This window comes from Chiloscyllium plagiosum, unplaced genomic scaffold (assembly GCF_037043375.1).
Source record: "Chiloscyllium plagiosum isolate Xiang-an unplaced genomic scaffold, Cpla_swu_hap1 HiC_scaffold_17, whole genome shotgun sequence".
Classification (NCBI taxonomy): domain Eukaryota; kingdom Metazoa; phylum Chordata; class Chondrichthyes; order Orectolobiformes; family Hemiscylliidae; genus Chiloscyllium; species Chiloscyllium plagiosum.
In genome coordinates, this window is record NW_028270155.1 from 52,775,924 (window position 1) to 52,793,782 (window position 17,859).

General features: G+C 41.8%; 1 protein-coding gene across 1 annotated transcript in view; it reads left to right on the top strand.

The window, feature by feature from the left end:
• The first annotated feature begins 746 nt into the window (after positions 1–746).
• The window catches only part of slc12a4 (solute carrier family 12 member 4), a 166,950-nt gene continuing 149,837 nt past the window's right edge, over positions 747–17,859 (top strand). Inside the window, exon 1 of the mRNA XM_043707017.2 lies at positions 747–1,092. Within this exon, the coding sequence (XP_043562952.1) occupies positions 927–1,092 (166 nt within the window). The 5' untranslated portion in view covers positions 747–926. The remainder of the gene's footprint in view (positions 1,093–17,859) is intronic.

Genomic DNA, 17,859 nt, shown 5'->3' on the forward strand with positions numbered 1-17,859 from the left:
TCTTCCAGCCTCCTGCTTGTCTACTTTGGATTCCAGCATTTGCAGTTTTTGTTTTGTCGTTAAAGTAACCCCTTGGTGCTCCAAAAATAGAACAGAATCCCTACAGTGTGAAAACAGGCCATTTGGCCCAACAAGTGCACACCGACTGTACAAAAATCATTCCACCCAGACTCAACCCCCTATCCTATTCCTGTAACCCTGCATTACCCACCTAATCTGCACATCCCTGGGCACTAAGGACAATTTAGCATGGCCAATCCACATCTGTGGACTGTGGGAGGAAACTGGAACACCCAAAACAAACCCACACAGACAAGGGGAGAATGTGCAAACTCCACATAGACATTTGCCCAAGACTGGAATAGAACCCAGGTCCCTAGCACTATGAGGCAGCAATGCTAACCACTGAGCCACCATGCCACCCAAATGTTGGATGCTCACCACAATAACTTGTTGTGGTGGCGATATGATGAGTGAGTAATCCCACAGAGGCAATGAATTGGCTGCAGGAGGTGCTGGCACTGGCGCTGTCGGGACCACATGCTGATTGACGCTTTGAATCTCCCTCCTTGAGCGGCGCAGCCAATGGGCGCTGATTGCTGTGGGGGGGCGGGGGCGCGGCCTCATGGGAGTTGTAGTCCAGGCGCCCGCTGCTGGAACTACAGCTCCCAGGAGGCGGTGCGACACGCCGCGCATGCGCCCCGTCTGAAGTGCCGCAGGTAAATGGGGGCTCCAGGTGAAGGTGGTGGGTGGCTTCTTTGTCTTTGATGTCGTTAGCAACGGTGACAGGGAGGCAGTAACAGGGCAGGAGGCCTGGCTGGGCCGAGTTGAAGTTGATGATGGAGGAGGCTGAAGAGCGGTGGTGTGGAGTTGGAAAGTTTGCTTTGAGCTGTGCCAGTGTTTGAGGAGCTCGGTCCAGGTCGGGCATGTCGAGGGGCAGGTTCATCATCACCTTCATTAAAGGCAAAAGCAAACGTGACAGGGAGGATGAAGCCCGCGAGGAAGAGAAACAGGATGCCTGTAACTTCGAAGAGCAGCCGAAAAGCGGTGAGACCTCCACCTTCGCTACGCCAGTGGCCTCCAGTGGACCAGGTGGGACTGTGCTTCAGGTGTCACTGTCACCAGTGGTACATACTCTAACCTTCCCCACTCCAGGGTTAACCTACCTCCGAATCAGGCTGTAGTGGATTCACAGTCACACCCCAGAGATGTGAGAACAAAAAAAAAATCAAGGCTTGGAGTCACTTGCTGTGCATCTGTGTTTCAGGGGATTATGTCATAGAGATGTACAGCACGGAAACAGACCCTTTGGTCCAACTCGTCCATGCTGACCAGATATCCCAACCCAATCTAGTCCCATTTGTCAGCACTTGGCCCATATCCCTCTAAGCCTTTTCTGTTCATATACCCATCCAGATGCCTTTTAAAGGGCTGGCATGGTGGCTCAGTGGTTTGCACTGCTGCCTCACAGTGCTGGGGTCGCAGGTTCGATTCCAGCCTTGGGTCGCTTTCTGTGTGGAGTTTGCATGTTCTCCCTGTGTCTGTGTGGGTTTTCTCTGGGTGCTCTGGTTTCCTCCCACCCTCCAAAGATGTGCAGGTCAGGTGAACTGGTCATGCTAAATTACCCAAAATGGTAGGTAAATAAGTCTGAGGGAAATGAGTCTAGGTGGATTACTCTTCGGAGGTTTGGTGTGTGAAAACTTTGCCCCTGAGATTCCTTTTAAATCCCCCCCACCTCCTTCCCTTGCTCCAAACCTATGCCTTCTAGTTCTGGATTTTCCTACTCCAGGGAAAAGGCCTTGTCTATTTATCCTATTCATGCCACTCATGATTTTATAAACCTCTATAAGGTCACTCCTCAGCCTCCAACACCGATGGGAAAACAGCCCCAGCCTATTTAGCCTCTCCCTATAGCTCAAATCTACCAACCCTGGAAACATCCTTGTAAATCTTTTCTGAATCCTTTCAAGTTTCACAGCACCTTTCCAATAACAAGGAGGCCAGAATTGCGTGCAATTTTCCAAATGTGGACAGCATAAATAAAATAAAGAAAACAAACCAATGCAGATGCTGGAAATCGGAAGCACAAACTGAAATTGCTGAGCAAGTTCACCAGGTCTGGTTGCGCCTGTGAAAAGAAAGCAGAGTTCACACCCAGTGGCCATTCTTCAGAAATGTTGACTGTGCTTGCTCTCTACAGATGCTGCTAGACTTGTTGGGTTTCTCCAGCATTTTCAGTTTTTGTTAACACATACAGCAGTGGTCACACTGCAGATTAGAAGTGTACAGGCAGACGGAATGGGTGACTACCAGACTGTCTACCAAAGCTAGTCAAGTGGTGCATGAGTCCTCTGAGATTTTCATGCTTGCCAGTTGTATTCTGTTTTGGAAACTAGTGAAGGTGAATGGTTCCTTGGTGGAGTGCAGTCAGAAATGAGTCTCTGCTGTATAGAGGGTTACATAAAAGAATGAAAGGGCAATATAATAGTGGATTCCATAGTCAGAGGATCAGATAGATGTTTTTGTGACATTAAATGTGATTTTTACCATGGTGTATGACCTCCCTGCCACCAGGATCAAGGATCTCCATAAAGCAGCTGCAGAACAGCCTTCTGGGGGAGGGGGAATCAGTTGGAAGTTGTGGTCACATTGGTACCAACAACATAGTGGAATAAGGTACTGAAATAGATTTCAGAGCATCAGAAAGGAAATTATACACCTCATTTACTTGGACTTTAGTAAAGCCTTTGACAAGGTTCTGTATGATAGACTAATCGGTAAAGTTAGTTCACATAGGATTCCGGGTGAGCTTGCCATTTGGATACGTAATTGTAACTGTCAGTGTTCCACAGGAATCAGTTCTGGTCCTTTTTTGTTGTTTGTCATTTTACATAAATGATTTGAATGACAATATAAAAGGCATGGTTAGTAAGTTTGCAGATGACACTAAAATTGGTGGCATAGTAGACAGTGAAGAAGACTTTCTAAGAGTACAAAGGGATTTGAACAAATGGGTAAATGGGCTGAAAAATGACAGAGTTCAGTCTGGATAAGTGCAAGGTATAGCATTTTGGTACAATTAAACATGTATAAGACTTAGGCAAAAGTATAGGGCTTATACAATTAATGGTCAGGTATTGGGTAGTAGAACAGAAGGACCTCAGAGTTCACTCACATAACTCTTTGAAGTTTACATCACATTCCGACAGAGTGGTTAAAAAGGCATTTGGCACACATACTTTCATTCATCTGTTCTTTGAGTATAGGAATTGGGAAGTTATGCCGTGGTTGTACAGGACATTGAGACATCTTATGGAATACTGTGTCCAGTTCTGGCTGCCCAGTTATAGGAAAGATATTATTAAGCTGGAGAGGGCTCATAAGAGATTTACCAGGAGGTTGCCAGGTATAGTAGGCTTGCGATATAAAGAAAAGCTGGATAGTCTGGGACTTTTCTCACTGGAGTGTAGGAGGTTGAGAGGTGACCTGATAGAAGTTTATAAAATAATGAGAGGTATAGGTAAGGTTCATGGTAGTTGTCTTTCCGCTAGGATGGGGGATTTCAAGACCAAGGAGCACATTTTTAAGGTGAGAGGGGAGAGAGATTTTAAAAAAGACATGAGTGGCAAATGAAGGTGGTTTGCATCATGGAATAAACTTCCTGAGGAAGTGGTGGCTGTGTGTTCAATTACAACAATTAAAAGATATTTGGATAAGTACATGTATGGGAAAGATTTTGGGGGGTGGGAATATGGGCCGGGAGGAGGCAGGTGGCACTAGTTTAGTTTGGGATTATGTTTGGCATGGACGGGTTGGGCTGAAGGACCTATTCCTGTGCTATCTGACTCTGTCCTGGTGTCAAATGTCAATGAACATAAGAATAGGAGGATCAAATGATTGAACACATGGCTGGAGAACTGGTATGGAAGGGGGGAGGGTGTCAGATTTCTGAGGCATTGGGGCTAGTTTTCAGGCAGGGGAAGCTGTACAGGCTAGATAGGTCACATCTTAACAGGATTGGGACTGATATCCCTGCAGGGGGATTTGTTACTGCTGTTTGCTTAACTAGCAAGGGGTAACCCATATTGGAAGAAAGCAAAGTTTGTAACAGAAAGTGAGCACAATATGACGTCAGACTTTTACATGTTTGAAAGTAAGGTGGTTCAATCTGAAGCAAGAGTGTTAAAGTTGACTAAAGAATATTATTAAAAACCTGAGGCAGAATTTGGCACTGCTGATTTTGGAAAGGCATGACTGTGTATAGGCATTGGGCAGCCTTTAAAGAATTATGACATGGTTTAAAGCAGCCATGCAATCCTTCCAAGTGCAATAACTCAGTCAGTGAACTATAAGCTGTTTTAAAAAAAAAAGTTTATGATTATGTAAAAGGTAAGGCTTAGAAAAGTGGCCAGAAATAATCAGAAATCTGACAATTGTGAAGTTTTCAGAATACAGCAAAATAGACCAAGAAATTATGAGAAAAGGAAGAATATAATGAGTGTACTGTAGCCAACACATAAAAATACAATGTACTATAGGCATGTAAAAACAAAACATTTGGATAAGATGAATGTGGGTTCATTATAAAATTCTCCTGATTTGGCCTAAATGGAAAATAGAGAAATGGTGAAGAAGCTAAATTCATATTTTGTGTATCTTTGCACTGAAGAATATATAAGTAATTACTCAATTAGATATCCAAGTAATCAGGGAGAATGGGGAGTTCAAGGAGACTAGTATTGGTGCAAAAGTTGTAACGGAGTAATTAATGGGGGTGAAACTTAAGTGCCCAAGACTTGATAGCTACGTCCAATACTCTGGCATATAGACTTTAGAGAGAGTCTGTGCATTGGAGATCACTTCCTAAAGTTCCATAGATTTGGGAATGATTCCTGCAGATAGGAAGCTAGTAAATGTCACTGTACTATTTAAGAAGGGAGAAAAAAGGAGACTACAGACCTGTCAGCCTTATATCAGTAGGAGTGAAAATGCTAGAATCTATCCTAAAGGATGTGATAAATGGACAATTGGATAAAAAATGCGATGGTCAGCCTTAATCAGAATAGATTTGAAATGGAAAATTGTGTTTGACTCACTTGAGATTTTTTTTTGATGGGTGTTGTGTACATGGATTTTCAGAAAGCTTTTGATAAAGTTCCCACTAGGTTAGTCAGCAAAATTATAACACGGGATTGAAGATAATTATGCTGGAATGATTTAAGGATTGGCTAACCGACAAAAAACTGTGGAATAAATGTGCCCTTCTCATGTTGGCAGGCTGTGACTAATGGGGTAACATAAGGATTGTACCCCCAGCTGTTCACAATATTTACCAATGCTTTGAATGTGGGGATCAAATGTGATATTTCCAAATGTGCAGATGGTTCAAAGCTAAGCAGGAGTGTGTGTTGTGAGGAAGATGTAAAGCAGCTTCAGGAGGATTTGGACAGGCGTGGTGAGTGGACATATGAAATTTCATGTAGAAAAGTGTGACGTTATCAATCTTAGTAGTAGGAACAGATGTGTAAACATTTCTTAACTGTGACATGTAGATGTGCAAAGGGATCTGCCTTTTCGATAAGTCGCTTGTTGATAAGTCATTGAAGGCTAATACCCAGGTACAACAAGCTATTAGAAAGCCTAATGAAATGTTAGCCTTTATCGCAAGAGTATTTGAATACAGGAGTAGAGAAGTCTTGCTTCAATTGTCTAGGAGCTTTATTAGACTGTACTTGGAGTACTGTGTGCAGTTTTGGTCTCCTTACCCAGGAACAATGTTATTGCCATAGTCATGGTGCAACAAAGACTTGCTTAGGAAGAGAGATTTGGCAAGCTGGGCGTGTATCTTGGGTTTTCAGGAATAAAAGGTGATCCCACTGAACCCTACACAATTCCTGAAGGGATAGACAGAGTGGATGCAGGTAAGATATTTCCCCAGACAGGCAGGATTCTAAAAGCAGAGGCCACGATTTTAAAAATAAATGAAATGTCAACTCAAATCATACATAGAATTCTGTACCGCAGTGGGCTGTGGAAACCTGTCATTATGTTTATTTTAAAGCAGAGATTGATAGATTTATGATAACCAATGGCAGAGTTTTAAGATAAAAGGCCTTGAAGTGTTCGATAAGCTGTGATTGTATTAAATGGCAGCAAATTTTTGAAGAGGTGAATGGTCTGTTCCTGTTCTTGTAACACTCCACTGCAGTGGTATAATATCCTAGATACTGTCTTTTGAATGAGATACTAAACTCTATCAGCCCTTTTGAGACATGATAAAAAGCCCTGCACCTTTTGTTTTTGAAAAGCAGTGTTATCTTTGGTAATATTGCTCAATCATCATCACAAAAAAAATCTGTCCATCGTCATTGTTTAAGGAAATGTGCATGCAAATTGGCTGCCATATTTTCTATGTTACAATTGTGCTTGCATTTTAAAGTATTCTGGTTGTAAAGAACTTTTGGATAACCTGGGATTTATGAAGGGTATTATAACAACACAAATCTTTATTTTATTTTTATGATCCAATTGATACTACAATGCATACTTTCATACGTTCAGTTGATACTTTCATTAGAAGAAAGATTGAGGGGGGGACCTGACTGAGGTTTACAAAATCATGAAGGGTATAGACAGGGTAGATAGAGAGAAGCTTTTTCCCAGGGTGAAGGATTCAATAACGAGAGGTCACACTTTTGAGGTGAGAGGTGAAAAATTTAAGGCAAATACTTTACACAGAGGGTGATAGCTGGCTGAAACACATTACCAGCGGAGGTAGTGGAGGCAGGCACGGGAGAGGGATACAGACGCTTAGGAATTGGGCGACAGGTTTAGACAGTGGATTTGGATTAGCTCAGGCTTGGAGGGCTGAAGCGCCTGTTCCTGGGCTGTATATTTGCTTTGTTCTTTGCATGACTGAGGTTGTGCTCCCTGTCGGAGGTGTTGTTGTCCAAGGTTTCTAGAAGTACACCTCATTCTGAATCTCAATTCACATGCAGTGGATAGTGTGACGGTTCTTATTTATTGTAATTACGGAATAAATGCTCTAAATAGAGTCAAAATACCCTCTTTAATAGTATATTTCTTATTTTCTTCTAGATACGTCTTTTTATTGAAACTTGTGAAGTCTTATTTTAATTAGTGTTCAGGATTTAAAAAGACGTTAACTTTTTTTTTCTTTCCTCATTATGTTTTCCCTTTCTTTGATTCTACTTTCAGTGACTGATTTGACACTTGGCTCACTGTTCCAGCCAGTGCACTAACAATTCTTCAGTCTGCTTACAAACTATACTGTGTCTACCCTGTTCACAAGTGCTGCAGATGCTCTGGAGAGGGTGCTGTGCCATTTGATTCTTTGGCTGATCATACCCTGCTGTGCAGAGTGTCAGAAGTGTTCTGGTCAAGTGTAAATCCAATGAACAGTGTCACTTGCAACAATATCTGGACTATCATGTTTTGCAGTTTGTAGGAGATTACTATGTACAAATTGCCTGTTGCATTTTCCAATATTACAAGGGTGGCGGCATTTACAAAGTACTTAATTGGCTGTAAAGCATTTTGGGTATGTGCTAAAGTGAAAGGCACAATGTAAATATTTCACTTCCCTTGTTCTCTTCCTTAATTGTATTTCTGTCTTTTCTCTCGATAACCATTGTTCGTACCAAATGCATCTATTGTCATTTTGTGTATGGTCATTATCTGTACTCGCAATACATTTAGCCCCTTTTGCAATGCGTTTATTGTGGTCACACTTTTCTCTTTTCATGGTGTAAATTTAACAGCTAAATAAACCTGCTCAATGTTTATAGTGACTGAGCATGAGGGAATAACTTTTCACCTGCTACTTCATTCTGATGTTGTAAATTGTTGCACATTAGTTAATTTGCTTATAAATAGAAATCTTACCCTTGAAAATGTTCTCATTACCACTGAATTTCTATTGTTTATTTATTTGTAAGTTTACAAATTGGGTAATGTATGCAACTTAAAGTCAAAGCATTCCTTCCCAACTAATAAGGTAATCCTTGATTTTTTTCCTGCTATGAAAGAAATTTCATCTGAGAAATTTGCTTTGTTAAATAGCATTTCAAGTACTAATCTACTAATTTGGAATAACATCTATTTAATCTTTTTCAAAGATCAAACTAATCAACTGGTTATTTCCTAAGCCCAGTTTCTTAAAAATAATTTTTATTTTTCCTTTTAATGATTGATGAGGGAAGGGCTGTAGATTGTCATACACATAGACATCAGTAAGATGCTTGATAAGGTTCCCCATGTTAGGCTGATGAAGAAGCTGAAGTCTCATGAGGTCCAGGGTGTTCTAGCTAGATAGAGAACTGGCTGGGCAGTAGGAGACAGAGTAGTAGTGGAAGGGAGTTTCTCAAAATGGAGACCTGTGACTACTGGTGTTGCATTGGGATCTGTGCTGGGACCACTGGTGATATATAGAGGAAGATAAAGGTGGTCTGATTAGCAAGTTTGTAGATGACACTAAAATTGATGGAGTAGCAGATAGTGAAGGGGACTGTCAGAGAATACAGCATAATATAGATAGATTGGAGAGTTGGGTAGAGAAATGGCTGATGGCGTTCTATCCAAACAATTGTGAGGTGATGCACTTTGGAAGATCCAATTCAGTAAATGGAAAAGTGCTGGGAAAAATTGATGTGCAGAGAGATTTGGGTTTTCAGGTCCACTGTTCCCTGAACATGGCATTGCAGGTCCATAGAGTGATCAAGAAGGCATACAGCATGCTTTCCTTCATTGGACGGGGTATTGAGTACAAGAGTTGGCAGGTCATGTTACAGTTGTATAAGACTTTGGTTCAGCCACATTTAGAATACTGCATACAATTCTGGTCACCACATTACCAAAAGGATGTGGATGCTTTTGGAGAGGGCACAGAGGAGGTTCACCAGGATGTTGCCTTGTATGGAAGGCGCTAGCTATGAAGAGAAGTTGTGTAGATTAGGATTATTTTCATTAGAAAGATAGAGGTTGATGGGGGAACTGACTGAAGTCTACAAAGTGATGACTGGTATAGACAGGGTGGGTAGCAAGAAGCTTTTTCCCCAGAGTGGAGGACTCAATTACTAGGGGTCACGAGTTCAAGGTGAGAGAGGAAACATTTAGGGGAGATATGCATGGAAAACTTTACGCAGAGGGTGATGGGTGCCTGGAATGTGTTGCCAGTGGAGGTGGTAGAGGCGAGCATGATCGGGTCATTTAAGATGTATCTAGACAGATACGTGAATAGGCAGGGAGCAGAGGGATACAGACCCTTAGAAAATAGGTAACAGGTTTAGATAGAGGATCTGGATCAGCATAGACCTGAAGGATTGAAGGGCCTGTTCCTGTGCTCTCTTTCCTTTTGTTCTTTGTATTTGTTTAAGTACATTTGAAACAGGTCACAAAATCACAGAATAGTTAAAGTACAGGAAAAGGCTATTTTTAACCCTCGTCCATGCTGGGGGGGTTATTTCAACATGCCCCATTCCCCAGCACTTCTCCATGGCATTGCAATTTTCATTTCATTTCAAGTACTTGCACAATCTGCTTTTTGAGAACATTGGTTGAATCTGTCTCCATGACACTTATGGATCATGTTCAGTATTTTACACGATTCAGCATAACGTTTTTGTGTGATACTTATGCCTTTTTAATGAAGCCCAGGATATTGTGACTTTTAAATCTTCTTGTCATATTCAACATAAACTCCCAATGTTTCTGTCCTGCATCTGCTTTAACATTTTATCTTTTATATTGCCCCTCCATGTTATTAAAAAAATGCATCACTTCACACCTCACTGCATTATCTATGAGGAAGAACTCCAAGAATGATAACTATTCTGAAAAATGTACCATGTGTGGGAATAGAGACAAAGCATTGAGGCTCTCGTATCGAAAGAGTTATGCACTGTAAGGGGGATTGAGGGTTTGGTGAGATTGTATTTCATTACCCTGATTTGCCTTGTGCAGAAAAGTTTCATTGTTCATATGGATCATTTTTACTGTAAAAGTAAAATTTGTCAGATTTTCTGTAAAGATCACTCCCTCATCTTTTGGTTTTGTCTTTTTCTATGCAGGCATTGGCTACAATTTTGTTGCCTCCCTTTTTCTTTTTTGTCTATGCTTTACATCAAGTCACGGTTAACATGTATGCTGAAGGTCCTGTTTGTGTTTGTCCCAATTATTATGCCTGCTGAATTGTTATGTTCAACAAACTCAGGAATGATGTTTCAGCTTAGTTTCCTCAATCTGTTATGATATGTACTAGGATGACCTTTCACAATGGCTACATCCATGTTGAATGGAGGTTCACTCCATTTCACTCCATTTATCCCAAATATTAAGGAGAGTCAAGGGGCAGAGTTGAGTATGGTAGCCATTACAAAAGAGAAAGTGCTAGAAAAACTAAAACGTCTAAAAATATGATAAATCTCCTGGTCTAGATGGGCTACATTCTAGAGTTCTGAGGGAGATGGCTGAAGAAATAGCTGAGGCATTGGTTGTAATCTTTCAAAACTCACTGGAGTCAGGGAAAGTCCCAAATGATTGGAAAATCGCTGTTGTAACCCCCTTGTTCAAAAAAGGATCAAGACAAAAGATGGAAAATTGTAGGCTGATTAGCCTAACCTCGGTTGTAGGTAAAGTTCTAGAATCCATGTTAAGGATGAGATTTCTAAATTCTTGGAAGTGCAGGGTCGGATTAGAACAAGTCAGCATGGATTTAGTAAGGAGAGATCATGCCTGACAAACTTGTTCGAATTGTTTGAAGAGGTAACAAGTAGATTAGACCAGGGAAACCCAGTGGATGTTATCTACCTAGACTTCCACTAGGCCTTTGATAAGGTGCCTCACAGGAGGCTGCTGAGTAAGGTGAGGGCCCATGGTGTTTGAGGTGAGCTACTGGCATGGATTGAGGATTGGCTGTCTGACAGAAGGCAGAGTGTTCGGATAAAAGGTTCTTTTTCGGAATGGCAGCTAGTGAAAAGTGGTATCCTGCAGGGTTCAGTGTTGGGCCTCAGCAGTTCACTCTATATATTAGTGATATGGATGAAGGGATTGGGGAGATTCTGGTGAAGTTCACAGGTGATACAAAGTTAGGTGGACAGGAAGGTAGTTCTGAGGAGGTGGGGAGGCTGCAGAAAGATTCAGACAATTTAGGAGAATGGTCCAAGGAATGGTTGATGAAATTCAATATGAGCAAGTGCAAGGTCTTGCACTTTGGAAAAAAGAATACAGGCATGGACTATTTCTCTAAATGGTGAGAAAATTCATAAAGCCAAAGTATAAAGGGATCTAGGAGTGCTAGTCCAGGATTCTCTAAAGGTTGACTTGCAGGTTGAGTCCATGGTTAAGAAAGCAAATGTAATCATTAGATTTAGATTAGATTCCCTACAGCGTGGAAGCAGGCCCTTTGGCACAACCAGTCCACACCGACCCTCCAAAGAGTAACCCACCCAGACCCATTTCCCTCTGACTAATGCACCTAACACTATTGGCAATTTAGCATGGCCAATTCACCTAACCTGCACAGCTTTGGACTGTGGGAAGAAACCGGAGTACCCAGAGGAAACCCACGCAGACACGGGGAGAATGTGCAAACTCCACACACAGTCGCCTGATGCTGGAATTAAACCTGGGATCCTGGTGCTGTGGGCAGTAGTGTAACCACTGAGCCAGTGTGCCGTTCCGTTGTCATTTATCTCAGAGGGCTGGATTGTAAAAGCAGCGATGAGCTACTGAGACTTTCTAAAGCTTTAATTAAGCCCCATTTAGAATACTGTGTCCAATTTTGGGCCCCACACCTCAGGAAGGACATTCTGCTGGCACTAGAGCATGTCCAGCAGAGATTCACACGAATGATAAACGGCCGAGGATCCTGGGATTGTATCCATTAGAGTTTAGAAGGTTGAGGGAGATCTAATAGAAACTTAGAAGATAATGCATGGCTTAGAAATGGTGGACACTGGGAATCTGTTTCCATTAGGCAGGGATACTAGGACCCGTGGGCACAGCCTTAGAATTAGAGGGAGTCAATTTGGAACGGAAATGAGGAGACATTTCTTCAGCCAGAGAGTGGTGGGCCTGTGGAATTCATTACCACAGAGCGCAGTAGAAGCCAGGATGTTCAATGTCTTCAAGGCCGAGATTGATAAATTCTTGATCTGAAGAATTCCTGAAGAAGGACTTATGCCCGAAACGTCGATTCTCCTGTTCCTTGGATGCTGCCTGATCTGCTGCGCTTTTCCAGCAACACATTTTCAAATTCTTGATCTTGTAAGGAATTAAGGGCTATGGGGGGAGAGTGGGTAAGTGGCATTGAAATGCCATCAGCCATGATTGAATGGCGGGATAGACTTGATGGACCAAACGGCCTTACTTCCACTCCTATGTCATAGAGTCATAGAGATGTACAGCATCTTTGGTCCAACCCGTCCATGCCAACCAGATATTCCAACCCAATCTAGTCCCACCTGCCAGCACCCAGCCCATATCCCTCCAAACCCTTCCTATTCATATACCCATCAAGATGCCTTTTAAATGTTGCAATTGTACCAGCCTCCACCACTTCCTCCAGCAGCTCATTCCATACACGTACCACCCTCTGCGTGAAAAGGTTGCCCCTTAGATCCTTTTTAAATCTTTCCCCTCTCACCCTAAACCCATGCCCTCTAGTTCTGGGCTCCCCGATTCCAGGGAAAAGACTTTGTCTATTTATCCTATCCATGCCCCTCCATTTTGTAAACCTCTATAAGGTCACCCCTCAGCCTCCGACGATCCAGGGAAAACAGCTCCGGCCTGTTCAACCTCTCCCCATAGCTCAAATCCTTCAACACTGGCAACATCCCTATAAATCTTTTCTGAATCCTTTCAAGTTTTACAACATCTTTGCGATAGGAAGGAGACCAGAATTGCACGCAATATTCCAACAGTGGCCTAACTAATGTCCTGTACAGCCGCACCATGACCTCCCAACTCCTGTACACAATACTCTGACCTATAAAAGAAAGCATACCAAACGCCCTATTCACTATCCTATCTACCTGTGACTCCACTTTCAAGGAGCTATGAACTTGCATCCCAAGGTCTCTTTGTTCAGCAACACTCTCGAGGACCTTGCCATTAAGTGTTTCAGTCCTGCTAAATTTGCTTTCCTAAAATGCAGCACCTTGCATTTATCTGAATTAAACTCCATCTGCCACTTCTCGGCCCATTGGCCTATCTGATCAAGATCCGGTTGCAATCTAAGGTAACCTTCTTCACTGTCCACTACAACTCCAATTTTGGTGTAATCTGCAAACTTACTAACTATACCTCATTTGTTTGCATCCAAATCATTTATGTAAATGACAAAAAGTATCCAAATGGCTAGTTCTCCCTGTATTCCATGAGATCTAACCTTGCTAACTAGTCTCCATGGGGAACCTTGTCAAATGCCTTACTAAAGTCCATATAGATCACATCTACTGCTCTGCCCTTATCAATCCTCTTTGTTACTTCTTCAAAAAACTCAATCAAGTTTGAGACATGATTTCCCACGCACAAAGCCATGTTGACTATCCCTAATCAGTCCTTGCCTTTCCAAATACATGTGCATCCTGTCCCTCAAGATTCACTCCAACAACTTACCCACCACCAACGTCAGGCTCATTGGTCTATCATTCCCTGGCTTGTCCTTACTACCCTTCTGAAAGAGTGGCACCACATTAGCCAACCTCCAGTCTTCCGCACCTCACCTGTGACTATTGATGATACAAATATCTCAGCAAGAGACCCAGCAATCACTTCTCTAGCTCACCACAGAGTTCTTGGGTACACCTGATCAGGTCCTGGGGATTTATCCACCTTTATGCATTTCAAGACATCCAGCACTTCCTCCTCTGTAATATGGACATTTTGCAAGGTGTCACCATCTATTTTGCTACATTGTATATCTTCCATATCCTTTTTCATAGTAAATACTGATGCAAAATACTCATTTAGTATCTCCCCATTTTCTGCGGCTCAACACAAAGGCCGCCTTGCTGATCTTTGAGGGGCCCTATTCTCTCCCTAGTTACCCTTTCGTCCTTAATGTATTTGTAAAAACCCTTTGGATTCTCCTTAATTCTATTTGCCAAAGCTATCTCATGTCCCCTTTTTGCCCTCCTGATTTCCCTCTTAAGTATACTCCTACTGCCTTTATACTCTTCTAAGGATTCACTCAATCTATCCTTTCTATACCTTACATATGCTTCCTTCTTTTTCATAACCAAACCCTCAATTTCTTTAGTCATCCAACATTCCGTATACCTACCAGCCTTTCCTTTCACCCCAACAGGAATATACTTTCTCTGGATTCTCGTTATCTCATTTCTGAAGGCTTCCCATTTTCCAGCCTTCCCTTTACCTGCAAACATCTGCCCCCAGTCAACTTTTGAAAGTTCTTGCCTAATACCATCAAAATTTTTCTAATTTAGAATTTACACTTTTGGTCTATCCTTTTCCATCACTATTTTAAATCTAATGGAATTATGGTCGCTGGCCCCAAAGTGCTCCCTGCACTGACACCTGCCCTGCCTTATTTCCCAAGAGTAGGTCAAGTTTTGCATCTTCTCTAGTAGGTACATCCACATACTGAATCAGAAAATTTTCTTGTACACAGTTAACAAATTCCTCTCCATCTAAACTCTTAACACTATGACAGTCCCAGTCTGTTTGGAAAGTTAAAATCCCTTACCATCACCACCCTATTATTCTTACAGATAACGGAGATCTCCTTACAAATTTGTTTCTCAATTTCCCTCTGACTATTAGGGGTCTATAATACAGTCCCAATAAGGTGATCATCCCTTTCTTATTTCTCAGTTCCACCCAAATAACTTCCGTGGATGTATTTCCAGGAATATCCTCCATCACCACAGCTGTAATGCTATCCCTTATCAAAAATGCCACTCTCCTCTTCTCTTGCCTCCCTTGCTATCCTTCCTGTAGCGTTTGTATTCTGGGACATTAAGCTGACAGTCCTGTCCATCCCTGAGCCATGTCTCTGTGATTGTTATGAGTCCCATGTTCCTAACCATGCCCTGAGTTCATCTGCCTTTCCTGTTAGGCCCCTTGTATTGAAATAGATGCAGTTTAATTTTTTTAACCCTGCCTGCCCTGAATTGTTTGTTTTGTTTTGTGTTTTGTTTTGTTTTGTTTTGTTTTGTTTTGTTTGACTCACTTCTGTTCTCAACTGTACCAGTTTCAGGTTGATCTCTTTCCTCACTATCTCCCTGGATCCCACACACCACCCACACCCACCCCACCTTACTAGTTTAATTCCTCCCGAGCAGCTGTAACAAATCTCCCTGCCAGTATATTGGTCCCCTTCCAACTTAGATGCAAACCGTCCTTCTTGTACAAGTCACTTCTACCCCACAAGAGATTCCAATGGTCTAAAAATGTGAATCCTTCCCCCATACACCAGCTCCTCGGCCATGCATTCATCTGCTGTATCATCCTATTCCTGCCCTCACTAGCTCGTAGCACCGGGCATAATCCAAATATTATTACTCTCGAGGACCTCCTTTTTTAAATTCCTGCATAACTCTCTGTAATCACCCTTCAGAATCTCAACCTTTTCCCTTTGTCGTTGGTTCCAATATGTACAATGACCTCTTGCTGGCCCCTCTCCTCCTTTAGAACATTCTTCACCCTCTGAGACATCCTTGATCCTGGCACCAGGAAAGCAACACACCATTCTGGTTTTTCGCTGCTGGCCACAGAAACATCTGTCTGTACGTCTGACTGGACAGTCCCCGAACACAATTGATCTCTTGGTACCCAATGTACCCCTCGTTGCAATCGAGCCAGTCTCAATACCAGAAACTTGGCTGTTCATGCTACGTTCCCCTGAGAATCCATCACCCCCTACATTTTACAATACAGCATACTTGTTTGAAATGGGTATAGCCACAGAAGGCTCCTGCACTAGGTGCCTACCTCTCTTACCTTCCCTGGAGTTACCCCATCTTTGTGACTGTATCTGAGACTTTCCCCCTTTTTCCCTCCCCCCAATTCCTATAACTGCCATCCATCACATATTGTTGCTATTGCAAATTCCTCATTGCTTCTAACTGTCTCTCCAATTGATCCATTCGATGTGATAAGATTCGCAACCAATAGCATTTATTGCAGATATAATCCGCTGTAATCCTTGAACTCTTTTAAATTCCCACATCTGACAAGAAGCACATATCACTCGACTAAAGGCCATTTTTGCTCCTTCACATTCTACAGGCCAGAAAATAACACCGGCTTATTCCTCTACAAAACACTGCCCCAGGTTAAATTAATAGTTATGGCTTATATTTTAAGTTTAATCAAGAGACATATCTCAAAAAACATATAATCAAGAAAGAACCCACTCTACTCACTATGCAGACTTTCTGGAGGTCACACTTAAAAACAATACACTTATCTGTTTCTGTGCTGTGAACTTCACCCAAACAGTTCCTCCAAGATCAGTTGTGAATTTCACTGCTTGTTAATTTTCCCAGACGCACTCTGATGTCCAGTGATACATGAATTCAAACAGCAAAGGCAGTAACTGTGCAGGTTCACTCTGGTGTCAGTTTCTTTCTCTCTCTCTCTTGCACTGACCTCACCATGTGCTTTCTTTGTCTGTTCTTCTCCCTTTTTAAAACTGCTGTTGTTTTGACCTTTTCTTTTCCAAAATTCCAAAACAATGCAACAGCATATAAAACAGTAATTGCTGCTCCTGGAATTCAAGGAAATCCCCTCCAACACCTAAAATACCTAAATAAAGGAGCAGCTCTTACAGCCAGAAATTTTTCCCATCCTCCATCTTGGATTACCCATTCTTCTGGTCCATTTCATTGAAAGAGGATACTGTTTCTTCTTTTAATTTGAGACGGATCCATGAGATGATTTGGTGAATTCATCTGGAAATGTCATTGTGCCTGAGTGAGGTGAACTTTTGTATCTTTATTAATGTGGTTCTTGTGGTTGTCCTTTCAACTGATATCTAAGCACTCTGACACAGCTAATATGAAACTAGATTTCTCGGATCCAAAGATGATGAGTGATAAATTGTTTGTGCTTTATAGTAGTGGCATAATATTGACAAAGCAATATGGTAAATTAGCAGGTTCCTGTTGCTAAAATTGCCCAGTTTAAACTTTTACAAATTTGACAACAGTTGGAACATTGCATGTGTATAACTGTTGGATGACTCAAGTAGTGACTTTTCAGTGTGCATTTACACTGCAAGTATATAAAGTTGATTTGAACAAAGTTCTACTTTGTACTGGCAATATGGCTCAGTGGCAGCATCCTATCCTCCAAACTCAGAAAGATTATCATGGGTTTAAAGTACATCCATGAAATTTGAATACAAAATTCTGTGCAATCCCATGGCAGCACTGCACTGTCAAAGGTGCTGCCTTGTGGATAAAATGTTAAACTGAAGCCAATCGTTCCTGGAGATGGACATAAAAGGTGCCAATTTCGAAGCAAAGCTAGGGGCACTCTCCGATATCCTTGTGAATATTTCCTCCTGACCAGCATCACCAACACTCATTTATCTGATCCTTTACCTCTTCTTTTACGCTTCTTATAATGCGACAGAGACTACACTTCAAAAGCATTGTGTATTTGCTATAAGCCTTTTAGTAAAAGTTTGTGAAAGGCATTTTGAGTTTGTTTTTTAAGCTTGCTATAGAATCATCTTAATTGGTACTTGACGTGAATTTCTAATAGCGAAAGAGATTCCACTATATTGTCACATTTCAGTCAAACTGGTTTCAGTATGTTTTGTGCTGTGTTTGGGCTCCCAGATACTCTATGTATTTAGAGAACAACACT